General features: G+C 41.0%; 1 protein-coding gene across 1 annotated transcript; it reads right to left on the reverse strand.

Moving 5' to 3' along the window:
* Positions 1 to 491: 491 nt before the first annotated feature.
* Positions 492 to 18,903, reverse strand: ccni (cyclin I). Its single transcript, XM_085278915.1, has 10 exons — positions 18,669 to 18,903; positions 16,832 to 16,991; positions 9,763 to 9,897; positions 7,191 to 7,265; positions 6,974 to 7,114; positions 6,586 to 6,714; positions 5,811 to 5,912; positions 2,776 to 2,908; positions 2,313 to 2,542; positions 492 to 1,893 (listed from the first exon to the last, which is right to left on the reverse strand). Exons 2-10 carry the CDS (start codon positions 16,943 to 16,945, stop codon positions 1,699 to 1,701), a joined length of 1,254 nt encoding a protein of 417 aa, XP_085135041.1. The 5' UTR covers positions 16,946 to 16,991; positions 18,669 to 18,903; the 3' UTR covers positions 492 to 1,698.
* Positions 18,904 to 20,154: the final 1,251 nt, after the last annotated feature.

Raw genomic sequence — 20,154 nt, forward strand, 5'->3', positions numbered from 1 at the left:
CGTCTCTATTCACCCCACCAGCTCATCTTAAATCCTGAAACCTCCCCTAGCTATATCAAGTGTACTAATGGACAGATAGTTGATCCAAGATCTCCTAGCAAAAGCTTCCCTGAAGCAGACTCAGAGCTTGTGATTTATTACACCAACAGTACCTTCTCTGATTATCCCATAGGTCACCATATATTTAAGAAAAATGGACCCTTTTCCCATTTTAATGTTTACCATGTCAGTGCGACCCACCTGGGCTTTGCTTTTGAATGTGGCAAAAAAAACAAAACAACCCAAAATGTTCAGAAACAAGATGACGATGGTAGAGGTTACCTTTCAAATATATCTTATACTTTGATTTTTAGTGTTGAAACGACATCAGGAGCTCGCCTTACTGCTTCTATAGCAAAGCCAAAGATCTCCGACAGCTCTGGGTATAACACTGTCCTTTTTTGCAGTTTGTGTGAAAGTAATCTGGAACAAATGGAAGACACAGCACATGCTCAGTTTCATATTCTTTATTTACTGGTGCCGTGGTGCGTTCAGGGACCTGGCATGGCCACCGGCAACTCCTACAGCAGGAACAACAGAGCTTTTTTTCATGAAGGAAAATATACTGAACATGAAGGGATTTAAAAAAGCAAACCAAAAAAAAAAGTGTTTTAGCTTTGAACATCAAAGCAAAGATAGTCACTCAACTCCAAAGAAAAAACAGCTTAAAACACATATCTGTCTATTAATTTTAAGCAGCCGCTTAACCAAAAAACACAACTCAGGTTTGGGATCAATGTAGCTGGATAACAACATGTTAGCCAGGATAAGTTAAGCCAGAGTTGTTTTCTTTTTTTTTATTAACTCTCATGCATCACACCCAGATTGTTTTCTTACTTTTTCAAAGCACACAATCCACAAATAGCTGCTTTTCGGGCCCCAAACAAACAGTAAACGAACGTTTGGTGGCCGAAACACGCGTTCATTCAGTTGAGTGTCACAACAAGCTTGAAAGGAAAATAAATGTTTATATTAGCATCTTTTTAACAATCAGATTTTACTGAAAAAAAAAAATTCCCCCCAACAGGGTGAAAAAACTACAGATAATCTACACAAACCTTCATACAGTTGATTCAGACTCTCTATGAATATGTTATAAATAGGCAGAGTGAGAAGGGACGGGATAAAAGTATAAATATATGAAAATAAAGACAAATATAAGGTGACAAACAGATGCAGGAAGTCAAGTCTAGGGTTTTTTTTTCAGTATTTTCTACTTATAATTTTTTAGATTCTCATGTTTTGTGTTCAACAAACAGAATTAATAAGAACAGAGTAGCAGCGGCAGGTTTTTTAGTTTTTGAACGTTTAAATATTTTTTTGGGGCTCTGTTGTCCCCGCTGCAGGGGATGATGGGAGCTGACTGCAGGCCACCCGAACAGCTTGGCATCACACCGAGTTGGGAGGGGGAGGGAGAGCGGGACGGGGGTCATTTCACCGCAACCAAAACAGTCTTAACCACTAACATCATCTTCTTTTTAGCGGCAACTCTGAATGGCAACTTTCCCTTCGGAGCTGCTACTTTTTACTCGGAATCTCTCAGGCTTACATTTTTTTTAGTCGGAAAGATTTATTTTTCTCTTCCACAACAGTTTCCTGAAAACAGGAAGATGATGTTGGCGTACAGGCGATTTTGGCAGACAGCTTCCTGTTTGGTCTCTAGGAGGCGCTGGCTGGCTGCAGAGGCGGGCAGGGGGAGGAGCTGCCTTCCTGTCGAGCTGGCAAAACTCCTCCTCCTCCGGCTATTGGCGTTTTTGCCCCTTCCTGGACGGCGGTGGTATTGGTGGTGGTGACGTCTTCGTTGTAGAGACGTTTAATGCCATCGTAAAAATCATCCACCTCCATCTCCTCCACCTGGACAGGGAGAGAGATATTTATTGCTACAGCTACTGATTCCCATATTCTGCTTATTTTCAGCTCCATATTTTTATTCTAGGGTAGCTTTGCATGATTCAGAGTTCAGAATAAGCCTCGTTTGTTCCTAGCTGAGCCGCCCAGTTCAGCCTCTGTTTGAAGCAGCCTCATTTAACTGCATTTCATCTCCTTCGAACTAACTTGTCTGAGTAATTCACCCTAGCAATTAGAATATTTGAACATCAGGTGGGTGGAGCTTCTGTGCCTATGAGGACCAGAGTGAGGCTTCTTGAGGCTTCCCTTCTGTCTGACATCATCAAGAGGAGAAAAAAAAGTGTAACAGTGCATATATGACAGGAAACAGAGGAAATAACAACAGGTCCAGCCTAATATCAAATGTGAGAAGAAAATAGAGTCACCTTGCGTTTGGTCGAGGCCTTGCAGCGCAGTGTGACCTTCTGCAGGTGATTAAGATGGCGGAGATGTTTGGGGGGAGAAAGCAGGGCTGGGATGCTGCTGTCTGCAGAGGAGGAGGAGGAGACACTCAAGGGCTGCTGGCTCTCCTCCTCTTCCCCACCATCAGCAGTAGACTGTGGGTGGGCAGAGGTGACATGGTCCCTGGAAGACTCGGTGGTGGAGGTGATGGTCCCTACAAAGGAGGACATCACAAATACAGCTCACGCCCTCTGATGCTAACACTTGCTTTATGAATATAAAATGTGGCTTACTAAGAAAACTTTTTTTTTTCTCCTCAGTGGCAAAACACTTTCACAGGTCCGAGTTGGTGACTGGCTCAGTAGCATAATGTGCTTCAAGAAACATTTCAGACACTGTCCTCCAGCAAAATCTGATAAGCAGCTCTGATGTAGAAGTCAAACATACCCAGTGTGCAGCAGGGTGGTGTAGGCTGCGGGGGCTGGTAGATGTACACGGTGTTCGGAGGCAGGGGAGCTCTCAGTGTGGAAAGACTACGAGCCACCAGCTCACGGCTGCGAATCAGCTCAGAGCTGTCGATCTAAGGAACAGAGAGAGAGACTTATCTTTACACAAGCTCTGCAGCCCTGACCTGATGTGATGGACAGAAGCATGTGTGCTCGCCTTTAACTAGTAAAATTCAGTTTGATCACAGCAGCTTGTAAAATAGTCTTAACTTCTAGTGGAATCGTTCATGTTTGTGTTCACAATTTTTCATCCTCCTGCTACACAAAATCAACATTTTCTCATTTTAAAAGGTGAAAAAGTCCATACGTGGACAGGCTGCCATTGTTCGAGACATACGTGTCGTCATCTTTAATCTGTTCCCCGTTTAGGTTTGGTCAAAAATGACTTCATGCTTTGGCTTAAACTGCAGTGGTTGCCAATTTCTTTGTGGCCAAAGTGACGCATCGCTGCTTTATGTGGACAAAATACTACAGACGTGAAACGAAACTAAAAGTGTCTTGTTATGAAAAAAAAAAAAAGACGTGATAATTTATCTTTATCTGTACACACAAAGATTATGAGGATGCAGCTGCTTTGTTCACCACTTCTGAATGGCTGTCATGTGACCTGTGCTTTGTCGCTGATGGTCAGTTGACAGCAGCGATCGTGGCTCAAGAGTTGGGCGTTCGTCTTGTAATCAGAAGGTTGCCGGTTTGAGCCCCGGCTCCGACAGTCTCGGTCGTTGAGTCCTTGGGCAAGACACTTCACCTGTTGCCTACTGGTGGTGGTCAGAGGGCCCGGTGGCGCCAGTGTCCGGCAGCCTCGCCTCTGTCAGTGCGCCCCAGGGTGGCTGTGGCTATAATGTAGCTTGCCATCACCAGTGTGTGAATGGGTGGATGATTGTGTATAGTGTAAAGCGCTTTGGGGTCCTTAGGACCAAGTAAAGCGCTATACAAATACATATAGCAGACATACCAGGCTCCTGTTGCCTGGGTAACCCTCTAATATATTTACTGCCACACATCAAAAAGCAAAATCCAGCGCTCTCATTGGTAGTCACTTCAATTGTTCGCCTGGACATTCAGAAAACTTAAGGCTCGCCCACTGCACACCTCCAGGAATCTTTTCAAATGACGGTGCTTGACGCCACTGGGGATCACTTCCTGTGTGGACACCACTTACGCTCTGCCACTTTTCTCATCAAAAGTAAGAAGTAAAATTTATTTACGTATTCCAGTTAAAATCCCTTCATCCTACTTCAATAAGCATGTTACACGCCAATATAGAAAACACATAAAAATATTCCACCTTTAAAGTTCCTGGTTTCAGAACAGTGAATTTAATATCCATTTTTTTTTTCCATTCATTTTTCATTCATTCGCTTCCGCTTATCCTTTTCAGGGTTGCGGGGGGTGCTGGAGCCTATCCCAGCTGTCATGGGGCGAGAGGCAGGGTACACCCTGGACAGGTCGCCAGTCTGTCGCAGGGCCAACACACAGAGACAGACAACCATTCACACCTAGTGGCAATTTGGATTATCCAATTAACCTATCCCCACAAGCTGCATGTCTTTGGACGGTGGGAGGAAGCCGGAATACCCGGAGGGAACCCACGCAAACACAAGGAGAACATGCAAACTCCACACAGAAAGACCCCGGCCTGATGGTGGAATTGAACTCAGGACCTTCAGGCAACAGTGCTAACCACCGTGCCGCCCTGAATTTAATATATACAGTAAAATATCCTTTTCTGTATTTACGGGACAGAGCTGTTTTTCTGTTTCTTACACCTAGTCACATTTTTTTGTATTTTTGACAAATTACTGTAAAACAAGTCATTCGATGGAGATCCTCTCCAGCCATCCTCAACCTTTTTTGAGCCACGGACCGGTTTATGTCCGACAATATTTTCACTGACCCGCCTTTAAGGTGTCGCGGATAAATACAACAAAATAAAACCAGTACCACTACCAAAAAAAGAAGATTTATTCATAACACACGGGAAAAGACCCAGGAAAACCGAGTTAACGATAAAAACTATAACAATAAAAACCCTGAAAACCATAAATTTCCCATTTCCCTACAGTTCTACTCTGATGAGCCATAAAGTAAAGAATGAGGTAAAAACAAAGAGAAGGCTCTCCACAAATCTGTGTTTAATATGAGTGAGGTGACCGCGGGTGCCCTTTGTCTGACAACAGAGCTCTCCTCCTGAAAGTCATGATGCTCAGTAAAGAAACTGTTGCATTAGTTCCTCTCGTTTTTCCTCATAGTACTTCTTCCCTTTCTGCTGCAGTCATGCTGCAGGTGTAGCGCCCTCTGCTGGTATTTGTTTGCTCTTTTTTCCTCTCTGTCAGCCTGTTTGTCTTCCTGTCATCCAGAGTGAGTCATTGAAAAATAAATGACAAAACTAATTTAAGAAAAAACAAAACAAACAACATAATTTGTTGGGGGGTTTTTTTGTTGGTTTTTTTTAATGCTAACAGGAACTTGGAAAGGAACTCAATGAACTTAATAAAACTTGAGGACCACAGTTTCCTTTTTGTTCAGCAGTTTAAAGTTCTACTTTCTTAAATGAGGTAAATGGTTTTACATCTGCAGCTGGTGCTTGGCTAAAGCCTCAAATGTCTTTCTTTGCCTATAGTTATTGGTCGTTTTTACTTAGGATGACAAAAACCAATCAGGTTCCAGGTTTTTTATCATGCCACACCAGAGAAATATTGCACAATGTGTGTGTGTGCTTGTTTTTTTTTACTGAACTACTGAACAGCAAATAGAGGAACAAGCCTAACAGCTTTTACTTCCCCTCGCTGCTCTCTGACACATCTTGTATATTAAACATGGCTGCCCATCAGTGTAGACTAATAATGACATTGGAAAGCTACAGTCAAATCCCAATCCCATAAAGAAGTTGTTCTAAAGAGGTCACACGAACGCCTGAAGTCTTCAGAGATAAACTGAACTATGACAGAGCTCCAAAGACTGACAGACTGATACCTGCGCCTTCCTCAGCAGCTCGATAGTGAGAGCCAGCCAGTCAGGACAGCAGTTCTCCAGCTCCAGGGTGAAGAGGGCCAAGGCCAGCATGGATCCTCTGAGCTATGGAAACACATGAGGGACAAACGTGCTCAAAAACCAAGCTCAAGTTAAGCTTACAAAATGACACATTAAATAAAAAGAGAAGTGAATCAAAGTGGAAATGTTAAAGGTTTGGTGCCATTAAATTGGTCTGGAGTCACAGCTTGTAACAGCAAATGTGTTTTATAAACACACTTTTGATAAATGACTGTGGTATGCTCTGTTTCCTATGATAAAGATTATTTTTGGTAAGTGTGGCAAGTTTGTGACCTGGTTCTTGCTCTGTAGGTTCTAGTCAGAGTGACCCTAGAGCTCACAGCAAATATTCAGAGCAGAAAAGAGCATCCATTGCAGCAGGACAAGATCAGATCTACACACCAGCAACCTGGCCAGTGAGCAAGCCAGCAGGGAAAACCTGTGACACTAGCCTGTTAGCAAAATAGTAGTAGGGGCTTTCCACTGTGGCGCGACTATAAGCGGTTATATTTATTGATTATTAACCCCTCAAAGACTCACTCTTAGCCAAGACAGGCCCTGACATTGAGGTCATAACACTGCATATATACATAAATATCATAATTTTATTATTTATTGTGTTATCTTAATATTTAAATGAAAAGTGGTATGAAAGGCTCCGTGCTGAAGGCATAATATCTTCAATCTGTAAAGTAAGAAATACTGAGTGTGTGTGTACCTGCATGAGTGTGTGGTCAGCCAGACAGTGGTAGAGTTGCTGAGTGAGCAGGGCGAGGTGCTGAGAGCGGTTAAGTCCCAACATGGAATCCAAGAACCCGGAGCGACACGACAGCACCATCGCGTGGAACTGGAGAGGAAGGAGAGGAAAAATTTATTGATCTGAATGAAGAAAAGAGAATCTGTGAAATTAACTGCAGACTGATTTGAATTGGAAGCAACAACAGCACAAAAAAGCACTTCTAAAAACTGGATTTAAGTGCATTAAAATAAAAACAGAAAGAAAACCGCAGGAATTTCTTTTTGCCCCCAGGTGTCACTAGCTGACTTTAATCACTTTAAAAAGTAATAATGTGTAAGCATTTGTGCTCGTGTGTGATTAGACGTACAATGTGCAGAAAGTCCAGCGCTGTGGCGGTGTGCAGGTCCCAGTTCAGTTTGTCCAAGATGATCCTCTCCATCCTCAGGATCTCTGAGGGAGAACAGCCGCACCCGCTGGAGGCGGCGAGCTCCTTCAGTGATGGCACACACTGGCAAACACACACACGGAGTCAGCTCTAACTGTCCTGATGCACTGCCTACAATCTAGTGTGTGTGTGTATTCACCTCATCCTCCTCACAGGTCTTGGCAGCCAGGAAGAAGCAGGCGATGGCAATGCAGCGCAGGTACTTTGGACGGGCCTGACAACAGTTAACATGATTTATCAGTTACGTATAATTTAAGGATTATATGTTTAATCAATCTGAAAAACCTTTCACCATCTACTCTCCGGGTTCACTTTTAGCGACTATTCTGGTTCTTCCAGGAGAATATCAGAGTGTTCCCAAACCAGCCGAGAGACTTAAGGGCCTCATTCATGAATGTGTGCTTAACCATATGTATGAGTGTTTTGCACACAAATCTGTGATTCATCAACATTTTGTTACCTGAATTTGTTTTTTACTTTACCTTGTTTGCAAGGTCAGTCCCGTCTTACAGAGTTTTCACACATCTTTAAAGTCATTCTACTGCTGCCACCACCAAAAATAACAAGAATAACTCTGGACTAGAAGAGTCAGGGAAACTACCAATCCTCTGACTGATCGATGAGCTGCCAGCCCTGTTTCGTCAGAGGGGATTTCTGTATTGCTCTTAATCTGGTCCCTCACTCAGGACTGATTTTCCTTAGGAGACCCTATCAGGGGCAAACTGCCCCTGACGTCATGGTTCCTGGGATCATTCGGGCAGGAACCCGAATGATCCTGCCCCTCCACTTCCAGTTATTGCTTACCAGTTGGAAGGGACTGAAGTGAGAAAGGACAGGTGCACTGGTGCAGTGCCTGCAGTAATATGAGCAGTATACCAGTTGATTGTGGTGAAAGCAAATCTGTTAATTTGCCAGTCGAAGTACACTCCCGCCCTCACCTGTGGTCATCAGCTGTGAGTAGAGACAGAATGAGGGGGGGGGCTGAGCTCCCAGAGATGGGCTGAGCCAGGCACAGAGTAGAGCTAATACTCCTCTGGCTAACAGAAGCCATGTTTCTATCCTCTGCTTACTGTATCTGAGTCATTCCAGTTCCAAAGTATCCAAATGTATCTTCAACTGAGGACAGGCCAAAATGTCCACGATTCCAAGGTCTAAAGCTACTCATGAAGATAGCCACAAGCACACACAGATACAGTGTTAGGTAGTGTTTGCGACCACAAATAAACAGAAACCAGCTCCTGATAAACCTCAGTGAGAAACTTCCTGTCTGTGTGGAGGGATGCTGACGGGACAATTGGAGCTCACGCTTCCTGTTCCTGTATGAACACACACCGTCAGCTATGAGGCAGGAAATTTAAAGAAAAATCAAGAACGTTCTGACATTGCCCCTCCTAACAAGCTGAGGTCTTGTCAGAAGACCTCTGTTCCCTTTACAGTCTGCTTCCTTTGTGTGGTCTTACACTTGAGCAGCAGATTTCAGCTCCCGCACATAAAAATCAGACATTTTCTAGTCCATCAGAGTAGACAAACAGCCAAATAAATGCTGTGTTTACAATAAAAAGATTGCACCTTAATGCAAATTAGGGAATATAGATTTTATCTAACATGATACATTTAATCTAGTCTAATGATTTCAAGTTCAGAGAGAAAACTGCGTAACACTAGGATCATAGGATATTCATAGTATTTTCATATTCTGGAGTATCTGGAGGAAACCAGAATTACAGAGATGTTATCACTCTCATTCATGATTTTGGGCTACGTGAGGCCGCTGAGGAATAAAAAGGACTTTAATAAATGTTATGCGTTTTATAATAGTGGCAGTCTGAACATCAAGACCTACATTCACTCTGTTGTTAATAAGATGACCTTCATTGGTGGCAGAGTCCGATGTTTATCTGCTGTATGTCATATCTGAGTTTCAGTATCCTGATAAAGGTCTAAGACTGACAAACGTTTGATTGTAGTGAAGATTTCTTTAGAACAAATGAAACTAAACAACAATGAAGAAAAAGAAATGTCTGTCATTTGATATATGCTTACAGGAAAACACCATCAACGCGAGCCTTAAAAATGACTTTACACTTTTAGTTTGTTTCCCAGAAATGTGTATTCCCCAATTGACTGATGAGTGGTTGCTGGAGGCTGTTGTTAGGTGCACCAAAAACACAATGGCAATTGCTTTGGTCATTTGCAGACTACTGTGCTTGCAGAGTTCTGGCAACAGCAAGACATAACTTTTACTCTGAAGGCAAATTAATGCTAAATCAATGGTTTGGAAATGATTTTGTTTGATGGTTAAATTTTTTCCTTTTGTAGTCGTCAACTGTCTGCGAGCTCCCTAAACTGGCAGCTAGCCATCAGACCTTTGACAAGCCCAGTCTTAGACAGGCTCTAAAACCATCAAGTGTTCTTGCAGGAATGATTAGTTAGTTAGGCAAACATAGCCTGCTTTGTAGCATAAGTTGCCATGGTGATGGCACGAAGTGAAGTAAACGATGTAAGTGAAGTGAATGGCTCTGAAATCTTAAACCCTCCCTTAAACACACATTTTTCATTCACTTACTGTCTGTTTATTATGAGTTCTATTACATTTACTTTTTAAAAGATTCCCTACACTCAGATTTTCTGATTGGAGGTTTAGGTTGCTCTCTGCAAACCCTCACATGCTAACAGCAGGATTTACAGCACACCTGTTGCTCTCTACATACCTTGATGGGAGCGAGAAAGCGATCCAGGATGCTGACAGCTAACACCAGCGTCTCTGGGTACAGCTGCAGCCTGCCATGGACCTCCGTCAGCCAGCGCACCGCCTCGTCCCGCTGGGCCGGGGAGATGTCTGTATCCTGCAGACAACAAAAAAACCAAAACATTAAGACTGACTCAAGGGTTCGATGTCATTCATTATTCCCTACAGCAAAGTATGACACTGTGCAATTTTTATTTATATATTTTCATATTATTTAGAATTTTTTAAAACTTGTTTATTTTATGTTTTGAAAGCTACTTAAATGTGTTGTATTTAATAATAACTATTAGTAGTCATCTTCCATTACCATTTCTACAACGCAGTCCTGCAGAAACACTGAGGTTTAAGCCCAGCGTTATACCCAACACTGAACTATTTGTGGAACAAAGTTGGAAAAAACAAACAAAGAAATTGGAAATCTTGCAGAGCCTTTTTTTCCTCAAAGACTTCCTCGACAGGGCAAAATGGGGTTAGACAGCAAACTGGAATCTGATTTCAGGTATTTCAGGACAAACTTGAGGCTTCTGCGACTGACACACTTCCACTAAAGGGCCAAACAGGATCCTAAATCAGCTTGGCAGGCGGATTAGACTTGCCAGCAGATCTGCCTCAAAAACATTCCAAGAATTCCTTCTGTAAAGCATCTGAGAACTGAAAGAATTCACCAGCTGACGCACCCTTCTCACAAGTTTGTAACACTAAGATAAAATGGGTTTATATGCCATGCACAGGCTTTCTGTTTGGAAACTCCACTGGATTTTTAATTTGTTAGTTGGTTGAATGGTTCAACATTCAACCATTTAACGGCATTTATGTTATAATTACTGCAGAATGAAAATAACCCTGCAACAAAATCTGTTAAAGCATGACGACACACTGCAAAACCCATGTGCACAATAATAAACTGTACAATATATATGTCTACTGAGCCACTTATTCGACCTTTGCTGTGCTTTAACAAGCCATCTCATTGTTTTATTATTCTGCAGTACAATGAATTTACTGGACTAATTTGCTGCTTTTTCAGCCCCTTTATTGTATGATATTTGGCTACAGTGGTTTAATTTAGTCTTTCCTGCAATTCTGTGTTGTCATATTTCATTTTATGGAGCTCCTTGACTTTATTTAAGCTATTAAAGTTTCTGTTGCTGTAACAAAGAAATGTAATGACTTTTGGGAAAAACAAAGCGCATCCTTATTATAAACGAGTAGAAAATGTGCAGGTCTGACATATAAAACCAGGTGAAAAACTGCTTTAAATGAAGATAAAAGAGAAATAATGTTTCAAAAGATGGATTTTTTTTTTTAGCCAAATCCTACTATCATACGGTGACCATATTTTGATTTCCAAAAAAAGAGGACACTTGGCGCAGTCATGAAGAACTTTAATAATAGTGTTTGCTTAAAAAAACTTTTACATATTTAAACGATGCCTTCTCTGTGTGGTTAATGAATGGGGAAATAAAAAAATGTCATATAGGCTTTTACAAGTCATCAAGTGCAAAAAAAAAGAAAAAAAAAAAAGAGGACGATTGGTCACCCTATACCAGAGGTGGGCAACTCCAGGCCTCGAAAGCTGGTGTCCTGCAGGTCCAACACAGCGGATTTAAATGGCTAAGTTACCTCCTCAACATGTCTTGTAGTTCTCCAGAGGCCTGGTAATGAACTAATCATTTGATTCAGGTGTGTTGGCCCAGGGTAGCATCTAAAACCTGCAGGACACTGGCCCTCAAGGCCTGGAGTTGCCCACCCCTGCCCTATACTATCATTAACAAGTAGAGATTTTTTTTTCCCACCCATCCATCTATTCTTTGCTACACTTGTCAACTGTTCATCCTCTTGTGTTGCTGAGCATCAGCTGCCTTAATGTTGTTTCATATTCAGTGTTACCAGCTTGTCCTCTTGGCTTTCTGTGTGTGGACAATTATTAATATGTATTACCAAACCTTTTAACTATCACTCTACAGGGCCGAACCCTAACACAAATTCTGACCATTTAAAAACTCTAAAACAGAGTCTTAACCCCTAAACAGGCATTTTGACACCTGAAAGTTTAATCACTCTGATGGACTAAAAGTTACATTGGTTCATAAAAGAGAATTGGACACATTTGATCTAACCTTTCCTCTTTGGTGACAAAACACAGATTACAAAGCACAATATAATTTTAGTTTATAGTTCAGAGCTTTTTACTCCTGTCGCACAAAGATTTAGTTTTACTAAAGGTTTTGAGATTGCTACAGTGCTTAAACCATCAAACGGCACTAAAAACCTCAACAGCAGCAAGTTTCTACAAAAACAATGACCCTGTTAACACCCAAACATCAGCAGGACTCATTACAGTCAGGCATCTGTGCATCAGACATGAGCCAAAAGTTCATTTGTGTGTGAAAGTGGTTTGACAAAGGTGGTAATTACATTTCAAAGCTGCCATTAACTCCAAATTACCAGACACTGTAACTACATGTAATAGTCAGTTATGTGCTAAAACTGACACTAACCTAAAGGGGACATTTTTATATATTCCTGTACTCTACTAAAGTGGAGTAGTTCAAAATAACTTTAGTCTCTCTTACCGCTAGAGTACTTTAGTTCATCTTCTATCTAAAACGAACCATTTTAACTGGCTACCCTCGTCATCAAAAACAGCAAGTGGGAGGGGCTTCTGAGCCTCTATGATATCACAGAAAATCAAGAGTAGAAAAAACTTTCAAACCAAGCGTTCACAGCAATCTGAAGCCTGAGGTTTTGTCTCACAGGGATCACTTGTAGATATACTGATGTTCACTTCTGGAACTATAATCTATATGTATATGAAAATAAAGGACAGAGCACAATAGATCCACTTTAAACCTGCTGGTGAATGTACTGGACTGGCCATTAAATGGTCAATTTTCAGAATGAACCAGAATTTAAGATATTTTATTTTTATTTTGATGTTTCCGTGTTTAAATGAAATCCTATAACAAAACTTAAACATTTCTGATTCGTCACATAGCTTCTGTAAGTAAGTGGCTTACAGTTTCCAACACTGGACTTGCAGGAGAGGCCAAAGGTCAAAGCACAGCTGAATGCACCAGCCAATTAATCTGCAACATGACACCATCTGGCCTCTCAGCTCTTGACTGTCCAAACTAAAAACAACTGGCCTACTTCCATCTTGTTTGTACTGGCTGGACACAGAAGACAAGCTCAGTCAGAGGCTAAGGGAAGTAACCCAGACACCAGCTTAAATTAACTTCTTTCATCTCTCTCTAACAATTCACTGGCTACATAGTCTCTGCAGTGTCTTCAGGGTAACTTTGGCCAGCCATCCCTTATCATTAATATCAGAGGGATGGTCAAGGCTTCCTGTAACTTCCTGCAGGGTGTGCCAGTCAAGTTAAGAAACTCATCAAATTTTCCAATCTAAAAATGCTTTTTACAAAAAATTACAAATGCCAAAAAGCTACACAACACAAGACTGTTAGCCCAGAAATTCACCACCAAGTCTGGATTTACTTTTATCCGAAATGACTAAAGATCTCCAAAAGGCATCTGTGAAGGTTCTCAGTCATCCAGGTCATCATAGTCTAAGGAGCTTGGAAAGAAAAGCGTCTGGACATCTTTAAGTTGCTTGAAGACGTTTCACTTCTCATCCAAGAAGCTTCTTCACTTCCAGGGTCAAACGGTGGAGAGTCCCAGATTTACCCAGATTTAGTCCCAGATGTTTCATTGACTTTTTGCTTAGTGACTTTTGCTCGCTGTGACTGTAGTGTTTGAGCACCCCTCTTGTTTTTACACCCTGATTAGACCGACTGCCTCCTTGACCTCTAACAGTGGGCTCCACACCTGCAAACTGGGCTAAAGGCACTGATAAACATCATAACTATCTGTTACATCATTTGCTGGAGTTTACTGGCCTCTGTGTTATCAGCTCAGTACTACAAATGAGCTTGGCAGATGTCAAAATGAAGGTTTTTGTCAACCGGAAGTCACGGCCGCTCTCAGTCAGAATTTTTTTCTATTCAACTTTCACTTTTCACATGATAAATGTCTGTTTGAGCCCCACTTCTTCATCTGCATTTATTTCGCCTTCTGGATGCCTGATGCAGACAGGGGAGATCTACCCCTCCCAACCCAAATTGGGAGGGGTAGCTCTAGAGGTGACTTTCTCCCTTTTACCCTTCCAAACTAAAATCCCTGCAGTATAAAATGACCTTTCAACACGTTTCTAGCTTTTCCACACAGAGACAGTGGTTGACACACTAATTCTTGACCTTCTTCCGCATTTAAAATAAGACTCAGCCAGATGTTTCTCTAAATATAGCCCCAGTTAGTTGTTGTCTAACCCTAGCTCCCAGGATTTAGCTCCCAAAACATCTTGCTATCTCCAGATAGCTTCTGATGGGTCCTGTTAGCTCCCTTGAACTCCTTGTTGATGCAGCAGTAGGTGAATCTGAACTGCAAACTTTCAGTAGAAAAGTTCTATTTTATCCTTTTCTTTGCTACAAACTAAACGATAAAAAGGATGTTTCATGTTTATTGTGTTCTGTGCTTCTCTCATATAACCTAGTCTTTGTATTCTCGTATACATGGACTGTTAAATCATCTCAACTCAGCTACTGTTTTTCAATATGCTAGGTAAATAAATAGGTACTTCAGCTCTAATCTGAATACTTCTGGCCATGACGTGTGCCTGCTCCAGCGCACGTAACCATGGGACCATAAAAACACCTGAGTCACCTAATGCAGGTGATGTTATGTATGTTATCATGACTACCGCTGCATTGCTCTCTGGGTGTATTTGGACAATGGTATCAGCACTCAGCAGACAAAAAAGACAAAACCTTCTGTATTTACCAAACAGGGTGATACCTGAGAGAACACCTCCACCTTCAACAACAACAAAAACCTCCACCAACTGGAAAACACAACAACCGAGACACGTGACAGGACTGAACTGAACTGAAAAATATGTTAGTAAGGAATCAAAATCCACCACAGCACCACACGGGGATTATTGACCCAGGTCATGACCCGAGACAGAGGAAAAAGGTCACCTGAACCTGTCAACCCAGCACAAGGTTCATGCTGCTTGTTTGAATAACCAATCCTATTTCACTAACTAGATAACGTGTTTTTGAAGAACATACCTGAACTAGTTGCTAGAGACATATGCCTAATATTTAGCTAAATAAGACTAAGCTGACACTAATGCTAAACTTAGATTGGGCTTAAAGTAGAGAGGAAATACAAAAAAAACAGAATATATCTAAATTGAACTAAACTAGGTACAGCTCATGTTATAAAGGCATGTAGGAGGGTTATTCTTGACTAAAATAAATCTCCATTTTCTAAACATTTTCTTATTTTTGACCATCTGATAAACAGAACTGTGCAATATCCTAGGTAAGTGACATCATGTGAGAACATGCACATACACTGGGCGAGACCACCTGAGGGTGTGATGAAACAACACCTCTGTGACGTCAAATAACAACATGTTGAGACGTTCCCAGTAAACGGGGCGAGACCAGCTGGGCCGAGTGACTGTTCAGTGACTCAACGCCATGTTTCTTCTGACCTGCTGCTTTGTGATTACACAGTGTCTGTCTATGATAATGTCTGGGAGCAGACTACTCTCTGCAACTCCATTATCAACATGCTGATATGGCACCATTCGAGAGCCATAAAAAAATGACAATCATTACATAATCAACAGAAATCAAGTCAGTTTTGTTGGACCTGTGTTGTCTCTGAAAATTTGAACTTTGAGTCGCCTAACACATTAAACCTGTCCGGTATTATTTGTCCAATATTTCAGTGCTGATATTTAAAGACCTTTCAGTGCCGACCCCTTGGCCTGCGCCTCTATAAATTGAACTAGTGCCAGCTCTTTTCAGTAGCCTCGTCTTAAATTCTTGGCTCTATATTTCAGTGTGTAGATGGAAACCCAAGCCTGTGCGAAAGATTACATAAGATGGCCAGTGAGGGCTGAGGCCTTGTGGCAGTAAAGCTCACTAAAGAACCTTTTAGGCAGCCTGTAAAACATTCACCGCTTTGTTTCCTTTAGGATGGATGGATTTACAGATACATATACTAGTTTCTCTTTGTCATTTACCTGCATCCTTAAGCTTCTCCCTCTCTATCTGCACGCCTCACTTACAGTTCTCCTGTTGCATGTGGGAAAGTTGTGTCATTTCACACTGCATTTGTGAATGAGGAGGTCCCAGAATAAGGAAAATGTGCTAATCAGGTGGGTTAGTGAGATAAAAAGGCAACAGATTACAAACACAGTTCTTGGAGGCAGTTGAATATTTACTTTGATTATTTTTGCCATATATCTCCGTTCCAGTGGTAGTTGTTCATATTAAAACTGACTGAAGATTAAAACAATGTTGTCAGCGTATGTAAAAAAACACATTCCAGTGGACCAAAGCTTGCGCTTCACACTATTTCGAAGTAATCTGTCTTTTAAAGAAGAAACACATTTTTTCCTTTTAAACAGCTGAGATGTAGCTATACACGTTTGCCTTCGTGTGCACAGATTTGTGGATACTCTTCCACTCTCTATATCTGTGAGCCCCACTCATGCACGGTCTTCTCTTGATGCATGGTGCTAACAATATATTTGTTGCACAGAATGGAAGAAGCTGGGAAAGGCAAGCCAAGAACCGAGAATCCCAGCCAAGCAATGATGCAAACAACCAATTTTTCCAGTATTTCCAATGTTTATTATCTCAGCTTCACTGTCTACAAATACCTCTCATAACTATGTGAGAAAAATGTAGTTTATTGAATTTTCTGATGTATAAACTGAAAATAGTTCACGAATCCCAAGCTAAAAACCATCGGATAGACGAGCCAACAATAACCCTCATTATTCTGCTTTAACTACCAACAGCACCAGCTCTAATGGAAAACATGCTATTAAATATAAATTTGCTGTAGTGCAATTCCCGTACTGGTTTTTCCATGTCAAATCATAATAGTTAGCTATGTGAATACATCAGTTAAATAAACAAGGGTGACTTGAGGAAGCATCTCACCTGTGATGAAGGCTTCTTTGGCACGTAGACCTTCCACATCTTGGCTTCCCTAGAGGCGGCCTTTTCCAAAAGAAAAGACAGCCTCTGGCGTCCCCAGGGTTCGGTGAACTTCATTGTGTCCTCCCTGGGCTGAGCCTACCTCCCCACTGGATACAGCTACCTGTACAATTGGAGGGGCATAATATCAGAACATTGCCACCAAGAGGGACTGCACCGGTGCTTTTATACTCACAAAACCACCTTTAAGATATAATTTTTAAGGACCACAAATGTGGTTTTCCAAAGCATACGTCTTTATTTTTCAGTGAGGGATTAAAAACAAAGAAGTGACAACATTTACTGAAGGTGGCAAACACAGTCATGAGTCCGCCGTCTAGGCTTCTGGCTTCTTCAAAATTGAATAAATTGAACCCTGAGGAGCTGATGATTATATTCCACTTCTGTCTTACGTCACCTATTTCTTACTAAATGTATCTTGTTCCCTGCAGCTGTCCTAAATGTCCCTTTTATATGTGTACATCATTTTTAATGGATTCAGAAAGAGATTATTAATTATTAATGGTCATAACAATAAATTAAAAACAAAAAAAATATTATTTGCAAATTACACCATTGCTCTTGTCATTTTGAGCTTTTCAAATATGGACCTCAAAACAGCTGATGTCACATGCCCATGGGCGACTTAATTGTTGGTTACATCCATATAATTAATTTTTTTTTCAAATGCTTTAATTTTGTATGTGTAATTTTATCACTTTAAACTCTAAAGAAATTAGACATTTCCCCCCTGTTATTTGACTAATCTCAGAAAATATACTATAAATTTACCACGGGAATTTCTAAAATGCATTATTTTCCCTGTGCTTTTGCCACTGTAATTGCAAAAAAAAAAAAAAAAAAAAATCTTTAGAAATTTATCAAGATTATTGTTTTCTGTAAATGTACCATTTTAATCTCTGAAAATATACACAATCTCTTTATTATGGCTCACTTTAATCTCTGGGTTAAAAAACAAATCTATAACTTTAGCATTCAATCTCTAAAAAGGTTCCGTTTTCCACCTGTACTATTACTAATATAATTTCAAACTACACGTATTTTTTTTGTCATTTTATTAATTTTATATCCGTTTTTTCCTGCAAATTTACTGCTTTAATCTATGAACATTTTTTACCCTCAGAAAACATACCAAGTTCCTGTAAATTTACCATTTTAATCTCTCAAAAATGGAGAACAATTTTTATCTAAATGTATTGTTTAACCGTCCGAAAATATAAACGTTCTAACCCTACATTTCCTATAAGGCTGTGGATCAAATTCAGGGCCGTGGGTGTTTTTGGGGGGTACTGAAGCTCCTGGAGATGCTTAAACTTTGACCTTATCGATCTGAAACGTTAGCTTTGAACCTAGCTAACCGTAATCACATCAGTCACCGTCTAATCTATGACAAACTGAAATCAAACAATTTCTCATTTTATCGGGAAACTACCGTGAATATCCAACTGGGAAGTCCCTTTCACTTCGAAGCACCTAGGCTTCAGGAGCAGGTGTATTACCGACCATTTCCTTATGATATAACCAAGGATCCGGCTATCTTCTGGAGCTGAGCTAATCTGAGCTAAGCTGTTCGCTAGCTGACGTAACATGCTATTACTTATATATTCGCTCTTGTTTAAAAACACAAACATAGTTGAAAATGTTGCTCGCTACTCTCCACTATTGTGAAACAAAAACAGCTGCGGTGCGTAAAAGAGTCTCCAGACTGCGTTAACAACACAGCAGAGACATTTAAATGGCTGAGTCAGATCCAGTAAGTAGCCGGAGCCTGGAGCCTTACCTCCCCTGCGAAGCGGAGAAGACCGCAGTTGGGTTTCATCCGGTCCACTCGGTTCAAGGACGAGAGAAAAGGGTGAAAACGGGTACCCGCACTTCACTTTAGTCGTCCATCGTGATTCGGGATAAAAGGGGGTTGTTGTATATAAAATATATAAAAATAAAAGAACGGAATATAGACTGATACGTCTACTTCCGAGGAGGGGACTCGGGGGGAAGAGCGAAACACAAAGTCTCCGCCCACCTCCACGCCGAACGGGAATGCAAAACAATCAAACCTTCAGCAGAGGGTCACGGTCATACTAATAGATGTACCTTCAGGGGGAGTTTGTTTAACAGTTTACAGTGAACCTAGTGTACTCAAGACCATCTAAGATCACCTGTGAGATGGATTCAGCATAGCTTCTACATATGTAGATGCAACCCTGTTTAAAAACACAAACAGCACCACTTTATACTGCATAGGGAGCCAGTGCAAGGCTGCTGACACTGGAGTTTATCCAGTTTATCTGTTAACCCCTCAGTAAATAGTCAAGGGACAAACAATATCACCTGCAAAAAACGTTGTTTTCTTGTTTTTTTAAATATATATCGAATATGCACTTTCTTACAAAACAGTGATTTCTAAGATTCACAGCTAAATGCAACTGTAAATGATCTGCATGGCAATGACTCGAGAGGTTATGTTGACAAATAACTGGAGGTAGAGAGAACATGTAAAAAGAAAAAAGAACAGGCCCCAAGACAGACCCTTGTATAACTCTAGATGTAAAACTGAAATTAGTTAAGAGGCAAACCTTTGACTCCTACAGTATGAAAAGCAGCTTTCAAGTCCAGCAGAAAAAAAGCAGAGCAACCACCAGAATCAGCACCAATTACAATATTGTTTGTGAAAGGACCGAAACCCGACTGAAAGGGCTAGAAAGGATGACAGTTGAGTAAAAACAGAGTTGTGTCAAATCTTAGCTCGTCACAGATTGTGTTTAAGAGAACAGAATCAACACAAAGCTTCTTTCTGGATGTTTCTGTGGGAGTTTACAAGCATTTGTCCCAGGAAAGACTCCATTATGTGGTTAAAAACAAAAGAAAAAGGCTGGGTCTTTCTCTGGTAATCTTCTGTGGGCCAGCGTAACCAAACCGTACTGATCAGTGTGCTGAATGTGAAGTTCATCGTGGACTTTTCTGTGACTCTGAGTCTGATGTATGGCAGGGATTTATGGTGTGTTTCCTACCAGCGTGTGGGAAGTGGTGGTTCCTCAAAAGCAGCTCCAAAGTAAATGCTGACGTAAGGGTTGACTTCTGCCTTTTAAGATGACCATGCACTTTATCATTGACACAGACAGCCAGACAGAAGTACTGATATCATTAGTGGTCTGACTAACAATCTTATCACAGATAAATGAAATTTTAATGCAACTTTCCAGCAGGAAACTGCAAACAAACTACTTTTTTTGGCTTCTGAGGGTTTTTAACAAATATATTTTTCTTTC

The sequence above is a fragment of the Mchenga conophoros genome, linkage group LG7 (assembly GCF_057382185.1).
Source record: "Mchenga conophoros isolate Kocher_MC1m ecotype Shallow Benthic linkage group LG7, M_conophoros_male_GT1.1, whole genome shotgun sequence".
Classification (NCBI taxonomy): Eukaryota; Metazoa; Chordata; class Actinopteri; order Cichliformes; family Cichlidae; genus Mchenga; species Mchenga conophoros.

Bases quoted from the DNA above. Each gene is read 5' to 3' on its own strand.
- ccni (XM_085278915.1), bottom strand. From the start codon at position 16,945: ATGAAGTTCACCGAACCCTGGGGACGCCAGAGGCTGTCTTTTCTTTTG. The intron at 9,898-16,831 runs GTGAGATGCTTC...TGTTGTCTGCAG, and splicing joins CAAAGAAGCCTTCATCACAG to GATACAGACATCTCCCCGGC. The intron at 2,543-2,775 runs GTATGTTTGACT...CCTCCTTTGTAG, and splicing joins ACCACCCTGCTGCACACTGG to GGACCATCACCTCCACCACC.